The sequence below is a fragment of the Hemitrygon akajei genome, chromosome 1, assembly GCF_048418815.1.
Source record: "Hemitrygon akajei chromosome 1, sHemAka1.3, whole genome shotgun sequence".
Lineage (NCBI taxonomy): Eukaryota > Metazoa > Chordata > Chondrichthyes > Myliobatiformes > Dasyatidae > Hemitrygon > Hemitrygon akajei.
In genome coordinates, this window is record NC_133124.1 from 184,569,175 (window position 1) to 184,592,804 (window position 23,630).

The window sequence follows — 23,630 nt, forward strand, 5'->3', positions numbered from 1 at the left end:
TAAACCAAGATGGTCAGAGTCCGGTGTCTAAAAGTAGGCAGGATCCATTCACACCATCCGACAGAAAGAGGGTATTTGCCAACTCAGATTACCCTCAAGCCGGTAAAAAGGAGAGGCGGTATAAATGTTCCGAATGTGGGAAGAGTTTCACACGGGCAGGGCACCTCCACCAACACCAGCGGATCCACACCGGGGAGAGGCCGTATAAATGTTCCGAATGTGGGGAGAGTTTCACACAGGCAGGGCACCTCCATCAACACCAGCGGACCCACACCGGGGAGAGGCCGTATAAATGTTCCGAATGTGGGAAGATTTTCACACGGGCAGGGCAACTCCACCGACACCAGCGGACCCACACCGGGGAGAGGCTGTATAAATGTTCCGAATGTGGGAAGAGTTTCACACGGGCAGGGCACCTCCACCGACACCAGCGGACCCACACCGGGGAGAGGCCGTATAAATGTTCCGAATGTGGGAAGAGTTTCACACGGGCAGGGCACCTCCACCGACACCAGCGGACCCACACCGGGGAGAGGCCGTATAAATGTTCCGAATGTGGGAAGAGTTTCACACGGGCAGGGCACCTCCACCGACACCAGCGGACCCACACCGGGGAGAGGCCGTATAAATGTTCCGAATGTGGGAAGAGTTTCACAGAGTCAGGGAGCCTCCACCGACACCAGCGGACCCACACCGGGGAGAGGCCGTATAAATGTTCCGAATGTGGGAAGAGTATCACAGAGTCAGGGGACCTCCACCAACACCAGCGGACCCACACCGGGGAGAGGCCGTATAAATGTTCCGAATGTGGGAAGAGTTTCACACGGACAGGGAACCTCCATCAACACCAGCGGACCCACACCGGGGAGAGGCCGTATAAATGTTCCGAATGTGGGAAGAGCTTTGCTTATCTTCACCAGCAGAAATCTCACACTTGTGTTGAAACTTGTCACACGTGTGGGAATGTCTTCGGGGATTCATCAGCTTTCACAATTCACGTGAGAGTTTGTATCGAACAGTAACGAACAGAACGGTAATTAATTCCGTATTTATTAAAGTTCAATGATTCTTTCTCAATGACCTCCAATAGTTTTTTTTCTCAAATTGTGTTTTTTACTTATAGATCCCGTATTTTACTCTTTTGATGTTATAGTTTATGTGAAGATTGGTATCTAGGGGCGATATCACTATTGCATGTCCACCCTCTCTGTCAAGGAAGCATTTTGCGACTCGGTTAAAAAAAACTGCCCCGACTGTGATTTTAATATATTTAACAGATGTTTCAGTGATGAAACAAATTTAATTCGTATCGTTCTGCATTGTACGTATTTAAAATATTCGAGTTAAGTTATTGACCAGCACCCCGTATTGTGCGAGTAAAATCTGTTAATGTTAATAAATTCATTATTTTCTGAATAAACGTGACCGAATAGTTGTTTTAGAGGTGGTTGCGTAAAATCCTGTGTCCATTGTGCACCGTATTGCCGGTTGTTGTTCAAGGGAATTGTAAACCTGCTCAGCATACTCCCGGCGTTGGTCACCGTGTAATCCTATCCTACCTCAGCAGCAAGCCTTTCCAGCTCACTGCACTTCAGCCCTGCTGTTCGAAGTCTAACGACTACCGTGACTACTGCCACAGACTGCGACCCGCTACCACCGAGATCTGTGTCCGGATCGCTTGATCCATATTCTCTGCTCATCCGGCGTGTGTAAAGTTCCACACATTGGGCGACTGGAATCTGGTAGTCGTGCGAGGGTGGCATCAGGAATTGCGGACGATTCATCGAAGCTGCTGCCATCAAGGCGAGAAACGAAATGCTGTGTTCGGTAAACATTCATAATAAATGTGAGATGAGTATAAAGTTGAAGTTGTAATTTTCACTGTTTCGAGATTCCCGCCCTCACTGGGGGCAGCACGGATTTCATGGAGCGCTTCTGATCCGCCCCCCACCCCCGGCACACTCCGATTTAGCTGTTCGGGCGAAGAAAAATGATCTGATACCTAAAAGAAAGCGTCCGTGCAGTGAATAATGAATGACCCGTTATGGACTGAAGTTTGCTCGCAATTTCTGTGTTCTGTGCTGCTTCCTTTTGTGAGCTATTGAATAATTGAACCATAGCAGCTACCCCTCGGCGGACTGTGCAAATTTGGCAAAGCCAAAAATGACAAGCAGCGTTTACAGAAAGCTCCCAGATAAACACTTCATTCCAAAGAAATGTACAAGGTTCGATTATTACAGATAACCTGTGTGCTAAGCTTAGCGAAGTTTCCCGAACAGTCGACAGTAACAGTTCTGACTGACTTCTCATCTTTCTCTATAGCCCAGACGAAAGGTCTCAACCCGAAATATCGACTGTTTCTCTTTTCCCTTGCCCCTACCAATGTGGCCCGCTGAGTTCCTCCAGCGTCTTGTGTGTGTTGCGTTGGATTTACTGCATCTGCAGACTTTCTCGTGTTTCTCCAGAGAGGAATAAAACGAGCGAATTTTGTGAATAATTCTGATTGCATGACTTTCTTATTTAGAAGTATAATAAGCTCACTTGCCCGGAGGCGGGAGCCCCAACCCCTTTCCTGAGATCTGTCATTCTGCCGCGAGGTGTTACTGCTCATTTTATTTCGCCACTTTTACTCCCCACCCTACATTGGTCTCCTACGCCTCCCAAACCCTAGTCTCCAGAAATTTATCTGCGCCACCCCCCCTCCACCGCCATCTTCCCATCTCAGTTTTCCTGACATCTCTAAACTTCAAATTTTTGCTGAGCCCAGGTATAACCCCCACAATTCGCTGACCACTGCTCCACCCCTCCCCTCCCCTTCCCTGACCGTAGTTCTAACTCCCTACCCAACCTCCTCTGCACCAGCTGTCCCGACCCACTACTGGTCTCCCACGCCTATCCTCACCTCCACAAACTTATCTGAATTTCACTCCCCTTGCATATTCTCTGAACTCGCCACCCTTTTTTAATCCTGTAGACTTCAACCCTCTCCTAATTCTAACTGCAACCGTCTACGCTCTCCTCACCCCGCGACCCGTCTCTGACTCCGGCTTCCTCCCCTTGTCGCTTACTGACTACAATCCCCTACTCTTCCCTGAACCTGGTTCCAGCTGTAAGCTCTACCCTTTTGTTGATTCTGCTCCAATCCCTCAAGCTTCGTCGAACCCAGCCCCAACACCCTTTACTTCGCTGACCCTGTTGCCAACCTCTGTCATGTCTTCACTGTCGGCTCTGACCTTACCTACTCTGAGGCAGAGAGCTCTTTGTCCTCCTATACCCAAATTCTAAATGAACTCTGCACACCCCATAATGCTGAGTTCCTCCATCGCTTCCAACTCTGAGCCGATTTCTGTAGCAAGAATTTCCCCACTCCCCCACCAGGAATAATCAATTTCTTCTACCTTTTTCTGAGTCCCAGATCCATTTAAAGCTCAACTGAGCTTTTAACTCAGATGGATTTGCAAATAAATATCATTTACAACTGAGGCTCGCTGTGCCTTCCTCAATCTGTCATGGAGTCCTTCCAGAGGTCATTGTTATGGAGAGGTCAGGTCTCAGTAGCTTCACTTCCCCGTGTAACAGCTTCTGTCCCCACTAAAGTCAGTATGTTCTAGACAGCATCAGCCAACGGGGGGGGGGGGGGGGCGGGCGGGGGTGCTTGATTATCTTTTTGCAGTTACCTGCCAGTCTCCAGTTTCTGTATGATCTCTTCACTGACCAAACAGGACAGTTATACTTTGCGGTTGAATATCTGATCGTTCCTCTTTAATAATATCGTTATTGTGTGGAAAACTTCAGAGTGTCCTCCCATTATCGGACACTGCTTCATGGAGACCATGACAGTGGGTACTGGTATGATAAGAGGATCCCACTGAATGGTCACCTTGAAGATGCCAAATGCAAATTTAATCTTGTTAAAGGTATTTACCACTTAGTAATAGTGATCAGTTAGGTATAGAGAAAATCCATTATTTACTGACAGGTAACTTTATTGTCTCCAGTGATACGAAGGATTGACAGCTCTGATGGGCAGAAGGGTGCAAGGTTGCCCATGTCCCCCTCCCCTGGGAGAATTACAAACCGTTACTGTTGCCAGGCTGTTAATGAGAGAGAAAGAGATGGAACAAAACATACTGGGACTGGAACATTTGCTTCAGACAAGGGCAAGATAACACCGGGGAAGAGAGACCATATTATGACTCCTGTAAGACTCATGGCTCCGGAGAGGGCTATTTACTTGGTACTATTCTGTTCATTAAAATTCCTCAGTGGACAGCCAGAGTGGGCTGGTTTGATGGGCTAAGTCATTCAAAACTGATTGACATCTGAGACCCCGTGAGTAGGGATAAGAGTGAGGTCTGGGGAGACACCCCTCAGACGCACCAAGGAACACACTAGTGAGCACTGTTTAAGTGTTGGGACCCATGAGAAAAGTGTGGGGCATCAGAGACCGAATGAAGGAGCGGTCAATTTTAACTCACAGTGTTTATAGTGAGGCCGGTGGGGGCTTGTGTGTGTGTCCACCCTTGCCTGGGTGACAAGTCCATCATAGAAGAACAGTCTAGCTAAAGGACAGAGGGGTCATACCTGAATGGCCACAACAACACATCGACGGATCAAGAACGTAAAGGAAAGTTTGACTGGCTGTCACTGTTTGATCGCGCTCTCTCTCTAGCAATTACAACACATCGACCAACAACTACCTCAGCCTGTATGAACTGAACTGAACTTTATACTTTCCCATGATACTTCATTATCCCCTAGACATCGATAGAGTTTGTTTATTATTGATTATTATTATATCCACACTTTTAGGTTTAGTTATTGCTAACATGTATTATCTGTATATTTGCATTGTTGATATTGATTTGTATATTTTACTAATAAACACTGTTTTGAAAATAGTACCAGACTCCAACGGACACTTCTAACTTTGCTAGTAAGACACCCAGTTACGGGGTACATAACACCAGTAAAAAGCATGTGAATTTACACAACCAAATACCTGTGTGCACATGTAACAAGCTTCTCTGACCAGTCAAAGAATAGAAAAGGTAATGCCTGGGAAAGAGGTCTAGACTAGCCAGGTGTTCCTCGTGCTCCCGATCCAATCACTACATGTCCTTGGGGTACTCTACATCCAAAATGGTTAGTCTCCAGACAGTTATTGCTCCCTTGTATTAAAGCTTACTTTTAAAACACTTATCAGCTCAAATATTGCACGGCCATCATGTTGGCTTGAGGTCTGCTGAACTACATTGGCTTCTGGCTCTGGTCCAGGGCTACAGTCAGGTTTGTTCCATGGCCTTTGCCATCAGACTGGTGCCTTTTGTTCTTTTTAAGTCAGGTGACACACACACTGAGTCTAATGAGATTACAAATTGCTCCTCCTGAAAGCCTGCTCCTTGTCTGAGAATGGTCTCAGGTTTAGCAGATCATTAGCCGAAAGCTCCATGTGTCCACATTCCATTTCTTTGATTAAATTATCCCAGAGCAAGAAATCAGTTCAAATAGTTTACAAAATGCAGGCTCCAAGGACAGTCTCAAAATGGCTGCCTTCATTCCTGTTCACTGATTGTCATTCTTTCTGGCCAACAATCCACACTGTATGTCCTTGGAGCACATTCATTCAAATTTTGTTTTAGATTAGATTCAACTTTATTGTCATTGTGCCGAGTACAGATACAAAGCCAATGAAATGCAGTTTGTATCTGACCAGAAATACAAAGGATAGTGTTATTTACAAACAGAAACACAGAAAATACTGGAGAAACTACAGCATCTTGGGAAAAAAAAGTCCAGCTGACGTTTCAGGCCAGGACCTTTCAGCAGGACTGGAGAAAAAAAGATGGGGAATAGATTTTGAAAGTGGGCAGGGGGTGGGGGGAGAGAGAAACACAAGGTGATAGCTGAAACCAGGAGGACGGAGGGGTGAAGTAAAGAGCGGGGGGGGGGGGAGTTGATTGATGAAAGAGATACAGGTCTGAAGAAGGGAACGTCTAAAAGGAGAGGACAGAAGGCTATGGAAGAAAGAAAAGGGGGAAGGAGTACCAGAGAGAAGCAATACGCATTCAAGGAGATAAGGTGAGCGAGAGAAAAGGGAGAGAGGATGGGGAATGGTGAAGGGGAGTGGCATTACCAGAAGTTCGAGAAGTTGCTATTCATGCCATCAGGTTGGAGGCTACCCAGATGGAATAGAGGTAATGCATCTATCAGTACTTGGGTTTCCATTGGTGGTCCTTCCACAATAGCCAATCGAGCTGACAGATCAATAGCTTTTCCAGTCTGTTTCTGTCTGTCTGTCTCTTTCTCTTCAATGCCCTTGTCTCGATCTCCTGCTCTTAGCTCTAGTTGTGACCGGCCTAAGAGAAGATTCACACTCAGACAAAAATATTGCCCCTTTTTATACCCTTCAAAACCTTATACTTCCACAGGCAAAAGTGTTTTTCTACTATTATCTGCTCTAGTCTGCTCTAGACTGAAGATAGAGGCTGTAGACTGGTACTCGGACAAAGTTCTCAAAACATTGCTGTGCACTGGCTCCCTTGTACTTTCTCAAACATACCCACATTCCAGACTTAACACCATTGTGTCCTTCAAGCTTCTATTTTGTTTTAGACATCATAGCATATACCAAGGAGGAATCAATTTAACTCTATGCAGGAAGATAAATTTGAGGGTAAGAGGGAAAATTGAAAAGGAAATAACCTTTTCCATCTGAGGGTGATGAATATATGGAATGAGCTGCCAGAACTTCCCCCTTCTCCCCACCTGAACATTTTATACTGGCTGTCTCCCCTCTTTTTCCAGTCATAATGAAGTGCCAAAATGTTAATTGTCCATTTCCCTGCATAGAGGATGCCTGGCCATTTGAGATTCTACAGCATTTTATGTTCTTCTCCAGATTTTCAGTATCTGTAGTTCTTTGCTTTACAAGTTTACTTTCACATCATGATCCACCATGCATAAGAGCAAAGGAAATCAGATACAAGTTATTGTGATCTTCTTACATAGAACATAGAATGTACAGCACATTACAGGCCCTTCAGCCCACAATGTTGTGTCGACCCTCAAACCCTGCCTCACATATAACACCCCACCTTAAATTCCTCCATCTACCTGGCTGGTAGTCTCTTAAACTTCACTAGTGTATCTGCCTCCACCACTGACTCAGGCAGTGCATTCCATGCACCAACCACTCTTTGAGTGAAAAACCTTCCTCTAATATCCCCCTCGAACTTCACTCCCCTTACCTTAAAGCCATGTCCTCTTGTACTGAGTAGTGGTGCCCTGGGGAAGAGATGCTGCCTGTCCATTCTGTCTGTTCCTCTTAATATCTTGTACATCTCTATCATGTCTCCTCTCACCCTCCTTCTCTCAAAAGAGTAATGCCTTAGCTCCCTTAATCTCCGATCATAATCCATACTCTCTAAACTAGGCAGCATCCTGGTAAATCTCCTCTGTACCCTTTCCAATGCTTCCACATCCTTCCTATACTGAGGTGACCAGAACTGGACACAGAACTCCAAGTGTGGCCTAACTTGAGTTTTATAGAGCTGCATCATTACATTGCATCTCTTAAACTCTATCCCTCGACTTATGAAAGCATACAAGTAGACTTATATTCTTGCATACAAGTAGACTGTAATAGTACTTCACTTGAAAATTATGCCTAGTTTGATATGTAAGACTCATTTTACAAACTCTGAACAGGAAGTTAGCAAGCAGCAGCAAGTTAGGAAAAATAATTTTCCTGAAAAAAATCCAACAGGATAAGCAAAGTTCACAATATGCTATGGAATCTATCACCAATCATCTTCTGGAACCTGTTTCCTCAAATTATGATCTAATTTCCAATAAACAAAAGAAATTGGGCAGATGCTGGAAATCCAAAGCAACACACATAAAATGCCAAGACCCTTCTTCAGAACACATCAGGATATTTCCCATTAGTTAGTCAGTGTGCTGTGAGATATGAGACAGCTTAAACATACTGTAAAATGTTTAAATTAATTTAAAAATGGTGGTTACTGAAATGGAATGTTGGTGTAACGATTGATAGTGAGAGAGATAAGGGAAATACAACAGATTAAATAGTGAAAGGGAGGATTGTGCTGTAAGAGTTTAAAACTTGTATTTGGAAGTTACAGCATCAGTTTTGACAGTGAAACAGATTTAATGCTTCTGTTGATCATGTTTTTACAGAATTGGAAACTGCGACATGAGCTATCCAGTTCTAAGAGAAACTGGAAAGGCTGGCTATCTGAAATTGCTGAATTCAGTAACAATATTAAGAGTAATACCGTGCCTGGATGTGATTCTGACCCAGTAGCTTTTGTAGGATTCATTGGAATTATGTAGTTAGTTAAAGACAGGTCAGATGGGAAGTAAAGTGATGGGAAAATGGAGCTACAATGTTACCTGTATATACTGAACATAGATTCTCTATAAACTGGATAGTGTCTAGAGTATTAAAGAGACTACATTGTGAGATCAGTGGCCTTAAATTGGGGGAATTGATATTCTGATATGTCAATCCATGGCCTCTTCGACTGTCGCAATGAGCCACACTCAGGTTGGAGGAACAACACCTTATATTCCGTCTGGATAGCCTCCAACCTGATGGCATGAACATTGATTTCTCGAACATCCAGTAATGTGCCCCCCCTTCATCATTCCCCATCCCCTTTTCCCTCACTCACCTTATCTCCGTGCCTGCCCATGGCCTCGCCCTGATACTCCTCCCCCCCTTTCTTTCTTCTACGGCCTTCTGTCTTCAATTAGATTCCCCTGTCTCCAGCACTTTAAGACTTTCACCAAACAACTTCCCATCTCTTTACTTCATGCCTCCCCATCTCACTTTCACTCATCAACGTCCCCTCCCTTCCCCACCTTTTAAAATCTAGTCCTCATCTTTTTTTTCTTCCAGTCCTGTCGAAGGGTCTCATCCCAAAACTGTACTTTTTTCCATAGATGCTGCCTGGCCTCCTGAGTTCCTCCTGCATTTTGTGTGTGTTGCTTGGAAAAAAACAACACACTGTTTATTAGGAGGTGAAGATATGATATGGCAGTTGTTTTCTCAGTCTATACTAATACCTTCATTAAACCAACCTTTTGTTGGTTTTAAAGCTTTCATTCAGTTATGTTAATGTATAAAAATTCAGATCAACTTCATCAGATCAGTTTATTATTATATACCAGGTTACTGTGAAATTCCTTGTGTGACACTCAGAGTAAACTGTACAGTGGTACTTTAAATACAAGCACAAAATGGATGGAGCATGGATAGTAGAGTACCTGCAGTACAAAACAATGCAAACTATAACAGAGTAACTGAGGGAAGTAGAGTTTAGAGTCAGAGGATAGGACCGTACCACAGGCAGGGTATGGTTCAAAGTTGGTAGCAGGGTTGAAGACACTGTTTTGAGTCTGGTACCTTGGCTTTCAAGCTCCTGTATCTACTAAAAGTCAGGAGAAAGAAAATGGCCAGGATTGTGAGTGGAACTATTCTTTCCTTACCTGTTCAACTTGCCTATGCCTTTTGATCATCAAGTGTTTAAAGGTATCTCACCTTGATTCAAATTTCCACTTGTTCCTTTTAATAATATTGTACAGCAGAATAGAATTTCTATACCTATAGAGAGTAGCAAAAATGAGACACTGAGAAAGAGACAAACAGGTGAGATGTATAGAGAATAACCAAGATAGAAAGAAAGATGGGGTCCAAGAGAGAGGCAGATGTAACAAGGGTAGAACTCAGACCACAGACAGAGGAAGAAAGAGATGAAGACAAATTCAAAGTCAGCCAAATAGATCAATAAAGAGGGGGAGAGTTATAGAGCACTATAGCACAGAAAAAGGCTCTTACCCTAGCTTGTCTGTGCTATGCTGGTCTCCTTTCGTTTCAGTCCCGATGAAGGGTCTTGGCCTGAAACATCGGCTGTTTACTCTTTATCATAGATGCTACCTGACCTGCTGAGTTCCTGCAGCATTTTGTGTGTATTTCTTTGGATTTTCAACATCTGCAGATTTTTTTGATGTTTGTTTTCCTCTGCCTACCTGAATCTACCTGCATCTGGCCTACAGCCATCCACACTTCACATATCCATGTATCCAGCCAAACTTCCCCTAAAAATTACAGTGAACATGCTTCAACTACATCCGCAGACAGCTCATTCTACATTCGCACCACCCTCTGAGTGAAGATGTTTCCCCTGGGGTTCCCCTTAGATCCTTTCACCTAAAACATATGACCTCTAACTCTTATCTCATTGAACCTGAGGTGTAAAAGCATGAATGCATTCACCCTATATATACCCTCAATTTTGTATACCTCTATATGATCTCCCTCATTCTACTGCACTTCAGGGAGTAAAGTTGTGACCTATTCCTGTAACTCAGGTCATCAAGACCTGGCAACATCTGTGTAAATTTTCTCTGCACTCTTTCGAGAGAATAAATAACAGGATGATGCTGCCAGGCCTCTCAAGGCTTATCCATCATTTATCCCGATTCTGCCTGATGCACTTTCTTGTACTAATTTATCCTTTGATTCACTTAAAAATCCAGTCTTGCTTTACACGCACTCTGAATAAATTAACTGAGCTTCCATTGACCTCTAGGAAGCAGAATTCCAAACTGGCTCCCCGACAGAAGAGGAGGTGTAGGGTAATGTAATAAGTGGAAATGTACATAATTCACAGCCACCAACATTGATTTGGGGTTCACTTTAAGAGCCTGACCTGTTGTGATGACATTATGATGTAAAGAGTTTTTACTGTTTTATTTTGGAGTTCAATAAATGATTTCTACTTTTTTTTCTTATAGAACACTTTGTGTCCTTTTATTTGCGAAAACCAACATTGGTTACCCCGATGCTCCAGGATGATTCCAGAGGTTTCTCCTCATCTCAGTCCTAAGCAGTCTACCCCTTATTTTGAGACAGTGTATCTTCTGGTTGAGGGGTCTAGAAACACTGACTGGAGATCCCAATGTTTGGACATTTGGCTCACTTAAAACTTACTCATTTAAGAGCATTAGACTGTAAGAGATAGAAGACGACTTAGGTCATTTGTCCCATCAGGCTTGCTCAATTTCATCGTGGCTGATCCATTTTCCCATTCACCTGTCTTTCCCTGTAACCTTTCATGCCCTGATTAATCAAGAACTTGTCAATCTCCACTTTAAATACACTCAGTAACTTGGCCTTCATTGCTACTTATTGTAGCAAACTCACCCTCTGGCTAAAGAAGTTCCTCCTCATATCTGTTCTAAATGGATGTCCATCTATTCTGAGGCTGTGCCCTCTGGTACTGGACTCTCCCATTACAGATAATATCCTCTCCATATGCACTCTATCTAGGCCTTTCAACATTTGGTTTCAATGAGATCCTCGCTCATTCTTCTAAATTCCAAGGAATACTGGCTAGCCATTAAGCACTCCTCATATGATAGCCCATTTCATTCACATGAAATTTTTCTGAATCCTCTCCAATGTCAGCACATCCTCTCATAGTTAAGGGGCCCAGAACTGCTTCCAATACTCCAAGGTATGCCTTATAAAGCCTCAGCATTCCATCTTTGCTTTGATATTCCAGTTCTCTCAAAATGAATACTAACATTGCATTTGCTTTCCTCACTATAGATTCAACCTTCACAATAACCTTTAGGGAAACTTGCTCAAGGACTCCCAAGTCCTTTGTACCTTGGTTTTCTTAATTTTCTGCCCATTTAGAAAATAGTCTATGCTTTTGTTCCTTCTACCAAAAGGTGTGACCATGCACTTCCCAAAACTATATTCTATCTGCCACTTCTTTGTCCATTATCCTAATCTGCAGTCCTCCTGCTTCCTGAACACTTGGTACTTGTACAACTTGGCCACCAAGGCATCAATTCCATTATCCAAATTATTGACATTATAACACAAAAAGAAGTGGTCACAACACCGAACCCTGCAGAACACCACTAGTCACTGACAGCCAACCAGAAAAGGCTCCTTTTATTCCCGTTCTGCATCCTGCCAATCAGCTAATGCTATATCTATGCTAGTATCTTTCCTGTAATACCAGGGGCTCTTATTTTGTTAAGCAGCCTTGGGGCAGCATGGTAGCATAATGTTTAGCACAATGCTTTACACTGCAGATGACCTGGGATCAATTTCCACCGCTGCCTGTAAGGAGTGTGTATGTTTTCCCCGTGACCGTGTCAGTTTCCTCCTACAGTCCAAAGACATACCAGTTTGTAGGGTAATTGATCACTGTAAATTATTCCGTGATTAGGCTAGGTTTAAATCAGTGGGTTGCTGTGCAGTGAGTGGCTCAAAAGGCCAGAGGGCCTACTCCAATAAACAAATAAATGTGTGACATCTTGTGAAATGCCTTCTAGGAGCACAAACACAGCACTTTCACACATACTATTTATTATAAATTACACATTGCACATTTAGATGGAGACGTAACGTAAAGATTTTTCCTCATGTACATGAAGGATGTAATTAATAAACCAATTTCAAATCAGACTCACATACCTGCTCTAAAATAGCCACTCTACTAGAGATTGTCTTCCTTTTATTCAACTATAGCTATTATGTAAGATATAATGCCCATATTTTTAAAGAAGTGTCCTTACCTGCAAACAAGCTTTTAAACTGTTTTGACTCAACTCTCTGTTGCCGAAACTCCTAGGACTTACAGTAAAATACTTCAATAACAAGCTTCCTGAAAATGAGATCATATGGCAAATGAGCTTCAAGAAATATATTGAATGATTTTGTACAAGTTATATAGGCCATTTAAATACTGTAACACAACAGCTTTGAGGATATCTTACAGACCACTAACATTAAAAGCATTGTAAAATGATGGGTTGAAGAAATCAGTCTGATAGAGGGGCAGTATGCCAGAAGGGAGATTGACGGGGACTGAATCAGCTGGGAAAATGGGTGAGAAGGAAGGAAAAGGCAAAGAATACAGGATTCTTCTATGGTTAGTCTGTGCAGTAATGTGAGAATCAGTGGAACAGCAGAAAGGAGATAAAAGGCACAATGTTCACCATTTCTCTCTGTTGTCAGGGGAGAGGAATTCTTTCAAAAGACTTTGCTCCTAGTTGGTTTTCCAATTCCAGTAACTCATACCTCAAGCCAAGACACCAGCAGTGTTAAAATAATGCTGGTGAGCTGGAAGACGAGTTTGGTCTCAGCAGGCAGCATTATTTTTCCGTTCAGCATTGATGATTATCAGCTGTGGGGGATATTTTGTTAACATGCTGCCTTCTCATTGTTTTTTCTCTGTGGTGGTTTTTGTTGATTTCAGGCAAGAGGAGACTTCAGCTTTTTGGTCCCAACTGGTATTGCAAGCTTACCCCATTGAGAGGCTTCAAAAGTAGTTATACAAGGGAAGGCCTAACTACTTTTGGACCCAGAAGACCCCAGAAAGGATTTTTTTTAAAAACTGAGCTAGAATGAAGCAGCCATTAAGGAGTGCCTGTCATTGAGGTGAAAGTAATGAGGCTTTAGCTCAGGAGGCTGAGAAGTTTCAAGGTAAGATCTGTTACCTCCTTTGTACTATTGGTGGTTTCGTGATGGCATTCGGGGCAGTGGTTTGCTCCTCCTGCAGGATATGGGAGATCAGGGAAGCTTCCAGTTTTCATGGTAACTATCCTTTTTGGAAGTGTGTCCAGCTGCAGATCCTGGCTGGCAGCGTCAAGCAACTGGAACTGCAGATCAACTTACTCAGGACTATTGATGATGCTGAGAGCATCACCAACAGAAACATTAGCAAATGGACACAACAAAGGTACAGCAGGTAATTAAGCAATGACCAGGAAAGATAGGGAGTGCATTAGTCTCATTAACAGGCATCTCATTTTGTATATTTTTGTAGGTTCAGCCTTTTAGAGGAGAGTAACAACAGCCTGGTCTGCGGTACAATAACTGAGTCTTGGTACGCACCATGAAGGTTAGATAAGGAGAGCTGTGTTGGTAGGAGACTCGGACAAGAGATTCTGTAGCCATGAACAAAAATGGCAGTTGGAAGTTAATGCAGACAAGGGCGAGGTGTTGCACTTTGATAGGACCATCAAGAGTCGGTCTTACACAGTGACTGGATGGGCTCAGAGGAGTGTGGTAGAGCAAAGGGATCTGTAATACAGGTCCATAGTTTATTGAACATGGCATCACAGGTAGACAGGATCATGGAGAAAGCTTTTGGCACATTGGTCTTCATAACTCAAAATAGTGAGTCATGTAATGTGAACAAAGTCACCGGAGAAACCCAGCTGATAGATATCAAGTATTCTTGTTTTACACACACACACAAGCTTTTTGGAGTCACTTAAGAGAGGGAGAGGTGGGTGGGGGAGTAGACAGAGATTCCACGACCAAATATTACAGCACATTTTTATATGTTAAATAAAAAAGATATTGCGACCTATAGTTCCTATGGTTATAATGGCCTCCCAGTGCGTCTTTGCAGTTGCATGGAGTTTTCAAATGGCTGGATATTCCCACCAACACATCCAAAATGAGTGTTAATTACTATTGTATCCATGTAATGGGATGTTGATTGTATTCATACATAGGCAGTTAGTTATCAGTTAAGAGGCTGTTTCTGGGTCTGCATCTCCTGTCACAAGTTGCATTTTGAATTCAATCTACAATCCATATTCCGGTCTGAAAATTAGTTGCTGAAGTTAACATTTGCTATAAACCCTAACTCCAATAAATGCCCTAACCAAATAAAATAGGCCAAAATCAGCATAGTTTCCTTAAAACAAAATCTTGCCTGGCAAATATGTTGGGATTCTTTGAGGAAATAACAGGCGGGATAGACAAAGGTGAGATGGGATGTTATGTTGAAGTTGTAAAAGAAGTTGGTTAGGCCTAATTTGAAGTATTGGGTGCCCTTTTGTTTGAAGAGAGAAATGTAAATAAGGTTGAAAGAGTACAGAGAACACTCACAAGGATGTTACTGGGACAGAGGAACTGAGCTATAAGAAAAGATTGAATAGGTTAGTACTTTATTACTTATAATGTAGAAGGTTTGGTAGAGGAGTGCAAAATTATGAAGGGTTTTATTTAGGATAAATGCAAGCAGGCATTTTCCACTGAGGGTGGGTGGGATTACAACCATAGGTCATGAGTTAAGGATGTAAGGGAGGCATTAGTAGTGATGTTTGAAGAATCATTAGATTCTGGAATGATTCTAGAAAAGTGTAAAAGTGTAAAAGGAATGAAAGCTAAAGTCAAGTCAAATTTATTGTCATTTAACTATATACATGAATATAGTATATATAATGATATAATGTATATAGAAACGAGACAACATTTCTCCAAACCAGGGTGTAAAGCACAGTAGTACACATAACACACAATACTTAAGGAAGTCAGGATAAAATCTACAGAGAAATCATGCATAAATAACAAATTATAGTGCATAAATTAAATTGTAAGGTATGGAACAGATTAACCAGCAATGCTTCGAATGTGATGTGGCAGGGAGTTCAGTAGCCAAATGGCCTGAAGGAAGAAACTGTCTCCCATCCTGATTGTTCTTGTTTTTATGTATCGCATTATCCTGCCTGATGGTACAAAGTCAAAGAGGATGCTGGATCCTTAATAATATGAACAATGCCAGAAGCCTGACTTCAGTGGTTGGTAAGATGCTGGTGTGCATTATGAAGGATGAGGCTTTGGGCTACTTAGAGGCACAGAATAAAATAGGCTGAAGTCAGCATGGTCTCCTTAAAGCAACATCTTGCCTGTTGGAACTCTTTGAGGAAAGAACAGGTGGGATAGACAAAGGAGAGTTATTGGCTTTTCAGAAGGCATTTGTCAAGGTGCCACACATGAGGCTGCTAAACAAGATAAGATCCCATGGTATTACAGGAAAGATATAGCATGGATAGAAGACTGACTGACTGGCAAGGGGCAAAGAATGGGAGTAAAGGGGTCTTTTTGGATTTACTAGTAGTTAATGTTGAGACCGCTTCTTTCATGTGTTATGTCAGAGATTTTGATAACAGAATTTATGGTTTTATGGCCAAGTTTGCAGATGATACAAGAAGAAGCAGGAAGTCTGCAGATGGAATGGACAGATGAGGATAATGGGCAATATAATGGCAGATGGAATACCATGTTGGGAATGAATGGTCATGCAGTTTGGAAGGAATAAAGGCATAGAAATAAGAGGGGGTTTTGGGAGTGCTTTTGCAGGTTCCCCTAAAGGTTACACACACAAAATGCTGGAGGAACTCAGCAAGCAAGGCAGCATCTATGGAAAGGAGTAAACTATCGATGTTTCAGGCAGAGAACTTTCATGATGAAGCATCAGCTGATTTTTTTTAACATAGATACTGCCTACCTTGCTGAGTTCCTCCAGCATTGTGTGTGTGTTGCTTTGGATATCCAGCATCATATAACCATATAACAATCACAGCATGGAAACAGGCCATCTCGGCCCTCCTAGTCCATGCCGAACTCTTAATCTCACCTAGTCCCACTTACCCGCACTCAGCCCATAACCCTCCACTCCTTTCCTGTCCATATACCTATCCAATTTTACCTTAAAGGACACAACTGAACTGGCCTCTACTACTTCTACATGTAACCCCTGGGTCGCCTCAGGCATCGCTCAAACTCGTTCTAGTCTAGGGGGAGCAGCCTTCGGCCCCGCCAAACTGGGTAATCAGCTGGTGTGGATGCTGTGTGATGTCCCCGCCTCGCCCAAAAAACAGACAGTACACCTTATGCGATTAAATGAGTACAATTTATAAAGATTACTATAACTAAGCGATTACTAACAATATAGTATATATGAATAAGAAAAAAAAGAAAAGGCGCCAAACTTATCAAAGTCCAAATCACTTCGTGCACAACCGTTGGAGCTCAATTACTGAAGTCTTCTGGCCACCATTCGATCCCCTCCGACTTCCTCGACCCGCCTCCTGGGACCCCCACGGTGGTCGACCAGACGCTCCACACTCCTCTGTCTCCGTCTCCTCTCATCACCGAACACCTTGGGCTGGGGACCCCCCCGCTCGGGGTCCGTTCTGTCGCCCAGCTTCCAGCATCCCGTCCTCTCTCTCTCACTCCATCGCGCCGACTCCCCAAAATCCCCGCCAACAATCAGTTTACAGTCCCAAACAAGCTTCCAGCACTTATCATAACAAAGACGCTAGCATTCCTACTATTAACACAGACGCCAGCATTCCTACTTTTAACAAAACAAAGACGCCATTTTGATTACATACACAGTAACAAAGAAAAAGAAACCCCCCGTTACATACAAGAAGCTCATTCCATACAGATTTTCACAGATTGACACAGATCAGCAGATTTTCTCGTGTTTTTTCCCTAACACTTAATCTGCAGATTGAGTTGGTGGCCAGTAGAGAAATGCAATGTCAGCATTCATTTTGAGAGAACAAGTGTATATAAATTAGGATGTAATGCTGAGGATTTATAAGGCATTGGTCAGGTTACACTTGGAGTAATGTGAACAGTTTAGGGCCTCGTATAAAAAAAAGATGTGTTAACATTGGAGAGGTTCATGAGAATGATTCTAGGAATAAAAGGATTAACATACTGTATGAGGAATGTTTGATGGCTCTGAGCTTGTACTCACTGGAAGTACACTTCTAGATATCTCTTTAGTACCGAGATGAGGAGGAGTTTCTTTAGCCAGAAGGTGGTGGATCTGTCGAATTCATTGCCAAGACCACTGTGGAGGCCAAGTCATTGAGTCTATTTAAAATGGAGGTTGATAGGTTCTTGACTAGTAAGGGTGTCAAAGGTTACAGAAAGAAGCCAGGAGAATGGGATTGAGAGACATAATTAATTAGTGGTGATGGAATGGCTGAACAGACTCAATGGCTGAATGGCCTAATTCTGTTCCTATGTCTTATGGTCTTCCAGCTATTCCAGAAATATGGTTGAGGGATGAGCAAATCTGGCAGTTACAGTGTATTTTTAGGTACAGGTGTTTCAACTGTGATGGAGAAGGAGGTAAAGGAAGATGGCGAGTTGAAGTATTGATTAAGGAGTCCTTTGAGAGGATATTCATGGAGGATCATTCTCTAAGGCTATATGGATGAAACTCAGAAATCAAAAGAGCGTGATCACTTTGATGGGATTTTACAATAGATCCTCAATAGTTAGTGTGAATTAGAGGAGCAAATATGAAGGGAGCTTGCAGATAGCTGCATGTTAATATTTTTCTGACAGTGGGTGTGTCGGAATTCGAAGTCCAATTCTGCCCCCGCCTGGAGGGAGGGAGGGAGAGGGAGAGGGAGGGAGGGAGGGAGAGGGAGAGAGAGAGGGAGGGAGAGAGAGAGGGAGAGAGAGAGGGAGAGAGAGAGGGAGAGAGGGAGGGAGAGAGAGAGGGAGAGAGAGAGAGGGAGAGAGGGAGAGAGAGAGAGAGAGAGAGAGAGAAATAAAAAATAAAAATCCAGGGCTGTTTCTCAAACAAACATAGATGACTCTATATCTGTCTGTGAGCATTTATTTGTATGAGAGGTGGGTGCACACGTCTTGGGAAATATGGCTGGGCAAGTACCTAAAGTGTCACTGACCATAATTATAATAGTTTTTAAATACTTATGGTAAGAGATAGCATTAGTCCCAAAGCTAAAATCCTCAATAAGGGAAAGGCTATTCACTTCAGGAACTTGTTAAGGTTAGTCGGAAGAAGACATTTGCTTGTAAAGGGACATAAAGCAAGTGGGAGGGTTTTAAAAGTGAGATAGGGGATGTTCATGGCCAGCGTAATTTTATTAAGTGCAAATGCCAAGTCAGGCAGGATTTCTGAACTATGGTCACAATGGATGTTGAAACATAGAAACATAGAAAACCTACAGCACAATATAGGCCCTTTGGCCCACAATGCTGTGCCAAACATGTACTTAAGTTCACTCAACCTATTCTCATGAGGCATGCTCTCCAATCCAGGCAACATCCTTGTAAATCTCCTCTGCACCCTTTCTGTTCCTGTAGTGAGGCGACCAGAACTGAGCACTGTACTCCAAGTGGGGTCTGACCAGGGTCCTAAATAGCTGCAACATTACCTCTTGGCTCCTAAATTCAATTCCACGATTGATGAAGGCCAATACACCATATGCCTTCTAAACCACAGAGTCAACCTGCGTAGCAGCTTTAAGTGTCTTATGGACTCTGACCCCACGATCTCTCTGATCCTCCACACTGCCAAGAGTCTTACCATTAATACTATACACTGCCATCATATTTGACCTACCAAAATGAATGTTGAGGTTCTGGTTAGGGGTAAAAAAGAAGAATATGTTGTCTGGGTTGAAGTGAATCCTTTGAGGAATACAAAGTACTGTAAATAAGAGCACACCTGAGAGGGAAATTACATGGGGAAAAAAGGAGGACACAGACATATTTGGATAATTTTGGTTGCTGCCACCAGCCCTCTACTTTCAATTTCATGGTGTTGGCGCATGGCCAAGTGGTTAAGGTGTTTGTCTAGTGATCTGAAGGTCGCTAGTTCGAGCCTTGGCTGAGGCTTGTGTGTGTGTCCTTGAGCAAGGCACTTAACCACACATTGCTCTGCGACGACACCAGTGCCAAGCTGTATGGGTCCTAATGCCCTTCCCTTGGACAACATTGGTGGCGTACAGAGGGGAGACTTGCAGCTTGGGCAACTGCCAGTCTTCCACAAAAAAAACCCTGCCCAGGCTTGAGCCCTGGAAACCTTCCAAGGTGCAAATCCATGGCCTATCGAGACTAATGGAGGCCTACACACTACACTTTCAATTTCATACTCTCAAAAACACACAGCCATGTACTCTCGATCTGTGAATATTTCCACAAGGTGGCAGGTCTCCAAGAGGGAATAGATGTCAGCACAGTAGAGACTTAAGTATCTTCAGTTTCTGTCTATTTACACCAAGAGGCAAATGGGAATGAAAACATATGATTATAACTAACTTTTGGAAATTAATTTCAGTTAGCCCTGAACATTTGATTTATAAAGAAGAAAGATGATAACCATGTTTATAAAGGAAACTATTCAGCTACTGAAAATGTGAAATGAAAACAGAAAATGCACAAGAGTCAGCGAGTCTGTCAGTCTTTGCAAAGGAGATTAAATTCAGATCCGTATCCTTCATCAGCAAATATTACCAAAGCTGTTGAACATTTTGGTCAATAAGAAGAGTCTCCATGAATACTGTGGAAATGAAGACAGGCACTGCGGCTCAGAAAAAAGAGAGGTGAAAAGGACTGAAGTTGCAAGTGGAGATTCTATAGTCAGAGGGATAGAGACTCGTTTCTGTGGGTGCAATAGAGACACTTGGATAGAGACACTTGTCTCCCAGTTTTCGGGGTCAGGGATGTCTTGGATCAGGTCTATGGCATTCTAAAGAGAGAGGGTGTGCAGCCAGAAGTCTTGATACATATTGGCACCAAAGACATAGGTATGAAAAGTGAGGAAGTCCTGAAGAGAGATTTTAGAGAGAAGTTAGAAAGCTGAAAAGCAGGACCTCTAGGGTAGTAACCTCTGGATTGCTGCCCATGCCACACACTTGTGATAGAAGGAATAAGATGATTTAGCAGATGAATGCATGGCTGAGGAACTGGTGCAGGGGGTAAGGGCTTACATTTCTGGATCATTGGGAGAGGTATGACCAAAATGGATATGTTGCACTTGAACCCAAGGGAGACCAACATCCTTACAGACAGTTTTGCTAGAACTGTTCAGGAAGGTTTAAGTTAATTTGGCAGGGGATGGAAACCGGAGTGATAGGGCTGAGGATGGTGCACTTGGTTTACAAACAACGGCAGTATATAGTGCAACTACTAGCAAGAACAGACTGATGATAAAGCAAAATGTAATGATGCATTGCAATGTAAAAAATGGACAAAATCATAAAGGTTGTTGAATGCAGGGTGTTATATTTGAATGCACACTGTATACAGAATAAGGTAGACGAACTTGTAGCACAGCTACAGATTGGCATGTATGATGTTGTTGGCATTATTGAATCATGTCAAAAGAAGATTATAGCTGGGAGCTTAACATTCAAGGATACACGTTTTATTGAAAGGAAAGTCTGGTAGGGATGGGGTGGGGAAAAGATTAAAAGAAATCATTAGAAAAAAGTGACATAGAATAAGAAGATGGAGTCGTTGTGGGTCGAGCTAAGAAACTGCAAGTGTAAAAATACCATGAGGGGAGTTATATACAGACCTCCAAACAGTAGCAAAGGTATGGTTTACAAATTACAATGGGAGATGGAAAATGCATGTCAAAAGTGCAATGTTATGATAGGCATGGATGATTTTAATATGCAGGTAGATTGGGAAAATTAGGTTGGTACTGGATCCCAAGAAGAGGGATTTGTAGAATGCCTATGAGATGGCTTTTTAGAGCAGCTTGAGGTTGAGTCCACTATTGGATCAGCTATTCTGGACTGGGAGTTTGTTTCACAAACTCGAATTGATTAGAGAGGTTAAGCTAAGGGAATCCTTCGGAGACAGTGATCATAATATGACAGAATTCACCATGCAGTTTGAGAGAGCAAAGCTGAAGTCAGATGTATCAGTATTATAGTGGAATAAAGAGAATTACAGAAGCATGAGAGAGGAGCTGTCCAAAATTTATTGGAAGGGAACACTACGGAAGGTATGATGACAGATCAGCAATGGCTAGAGTTTCTGGGAGCAATTCAGAAAGTGCAGGATAGGTACATCCCAAAGAAGAAAAATTCTGAAGACAGGATGATGCAACCATGGCTGATAAGAGAAGTCAAAGTCAACATAAAAGCCAAAGAGAGGGTGTATAATACAGCAAAAGTTAGTGGGAAGCTAGAGGATTGGGAACCTTTTAAAAACCAACAAGGCAACTAAAAAAATAATAAATGAAGAGATGGAATATGAAGGCAAGCCAATCAATAATATTAAAGAGGATGCCAAAAGTTTCTTCAGATGTATAAAGTGTAAAAGAGAGGTAAGAGTACATATCAGACCCCTGGAAAATTATGCTGGAGAGGTAGTAATGGGGGCAAAGGAAATGGTGGATGAAATGAATAAATATTTTGCATCATTCTTTACTGTGGAAGACACTAGCAGTATGCCAGAAGTTTGAGAGAATCAGGGCAGAACTGAGTGAAGTAGCCATAAGGTGCTTGAGAAACTGAAATGTCTGGATAGGTAAGTCACCTGGACCAAATGTTCTACAGCCCAGGGTTCTGAAGGAGTTGGCTGAAGAGATTGTGGAGGCATCAGTAAGAGTCTTTCAAGAATCTGGTATGGTTCTGGAGGACTGGAAAATTGCAAATGTCACTTCACTCTGACCCCAGTAATTGGAAAGATATTGGAGTCAATTGTTAAGGATGTGGGTTTGGGGAACTTGGAGTTACGTGATAAAATAGCCATGGTTTCCTTAAGGGAAAATCTTGCCTGAGAAATCTGTTGGGATTCTTTGAGTAAATAACAAGCAAGATAAACAAAAGAAAATCTGCAGATGTTGTGTACTTGGATTTTCAGAGGGCCCTTGACAAGGTACCACACATGTGGCTTCTCAAGTTAAGAGCCCAAGGTATTACAGAGAAGATACTAGCATAGACAGAGCAATGGCTGATGGGCAGGAGGCAAAACAAGGGAGTAGAGGGGGCCTTTTCTTGTTGGCTGCTGGTGACTAGTGGTATTCCACATGGGTATGTGTTGGGACTGCTTCTTTTTACATTATATGTCAATGATTTGGATGAAAGAATTGATGGTTTTGTGACCAAGTTTGCAAATGATACAAAAATATGTGGAGGGGTGGGATGCATGGAGGAAGCAGGGAGGCTGCAGAGGGACTGAGACAGTTTAGGAGAATGAGTAAAGAAGTGGCAGATGGAACACAGTGTTGGGAAGTGTATGGTCATGCACTTTGGCAAAAAAAAGTGTAAACTATTTTCTAAATGGAGAGAAATTTCAAAAATCTGAGGTGCAAAGGGACTTGGGAGTCCTTGTGCAGGATTCCCTGAAGATTAATTTGCAGTTTGAGTTTGTGGTGAGGAAGGCAAATGCAATGTTAACATTATTTTTGAGTGTATTAGAAGATAAAAGGAAGCCTGTAAATTTTAAGGCTTTATAAGGCATTGGCAAGGGCTCAGTTGTAGTATTAGGCCATTCGGCCCGTCGTGACTGCTTTGCCATTTTTGGGCCCCTTATCTAAGAAAGGATGTGTTAACATAGGAGAGTGTTCAAAGGATGTTCATGAAAATGATTCTGGGTTGGAATGCATATTACATGAGGAGTGTTTGATAGCTTTGTCCCTGCACTCACTGGAATTCAGAAGAATGAGGGAGGGTCTCATTGAAACCTTTTGAAGGTTAAAATACCTCGATAGAGTAGATTTGGAGAGGACTTTTCCTATGGTGGGGGTATAGATATGGCTGCAAGGTAGAGGGATGTACATTTAGAATGGAGATGAGGAGGAATTTCTTTAGCCAGAGAAAGTGGAATTTGATGCTATAGGTAGCTTTGGAGGCCAAATCATTGGACATACTTAAGGCAGAGGTTCATAGATTGTTGATTAGTCAGGGCATGATGGGATACAGGAAGAAGCCAGGAGATTGAGGCTGAGAGGAAAATGGATTGGTTCTCATGAAATGACAGAGCAGATTTG

General features: G+C 42.6%; 1 protein-coding gene across 1 annotated transcript in view; it reads left to right on the forward strand.

Moving 5' to 3' along the window:
* LOC140728113 (uncharacterized) overlaps window positions 1–1,022 on the forward strand; it is a 32,652-nt gene extending 31,630 nt beyond the window's left edge. The window contains exon 7 of the mRNA XM_073046355.1: window positions 111–1,022. Within this exon, the coding sequence (XP_072902456.1) occupies window positions 111–1,022 (912 nt within the window). The remainder of the gene's footprint in view (window positions 1–110) is intronic.
* The last annotated feature ends 22,608 nt before the right edge of the window (window positions 1,023–23,630 follow it).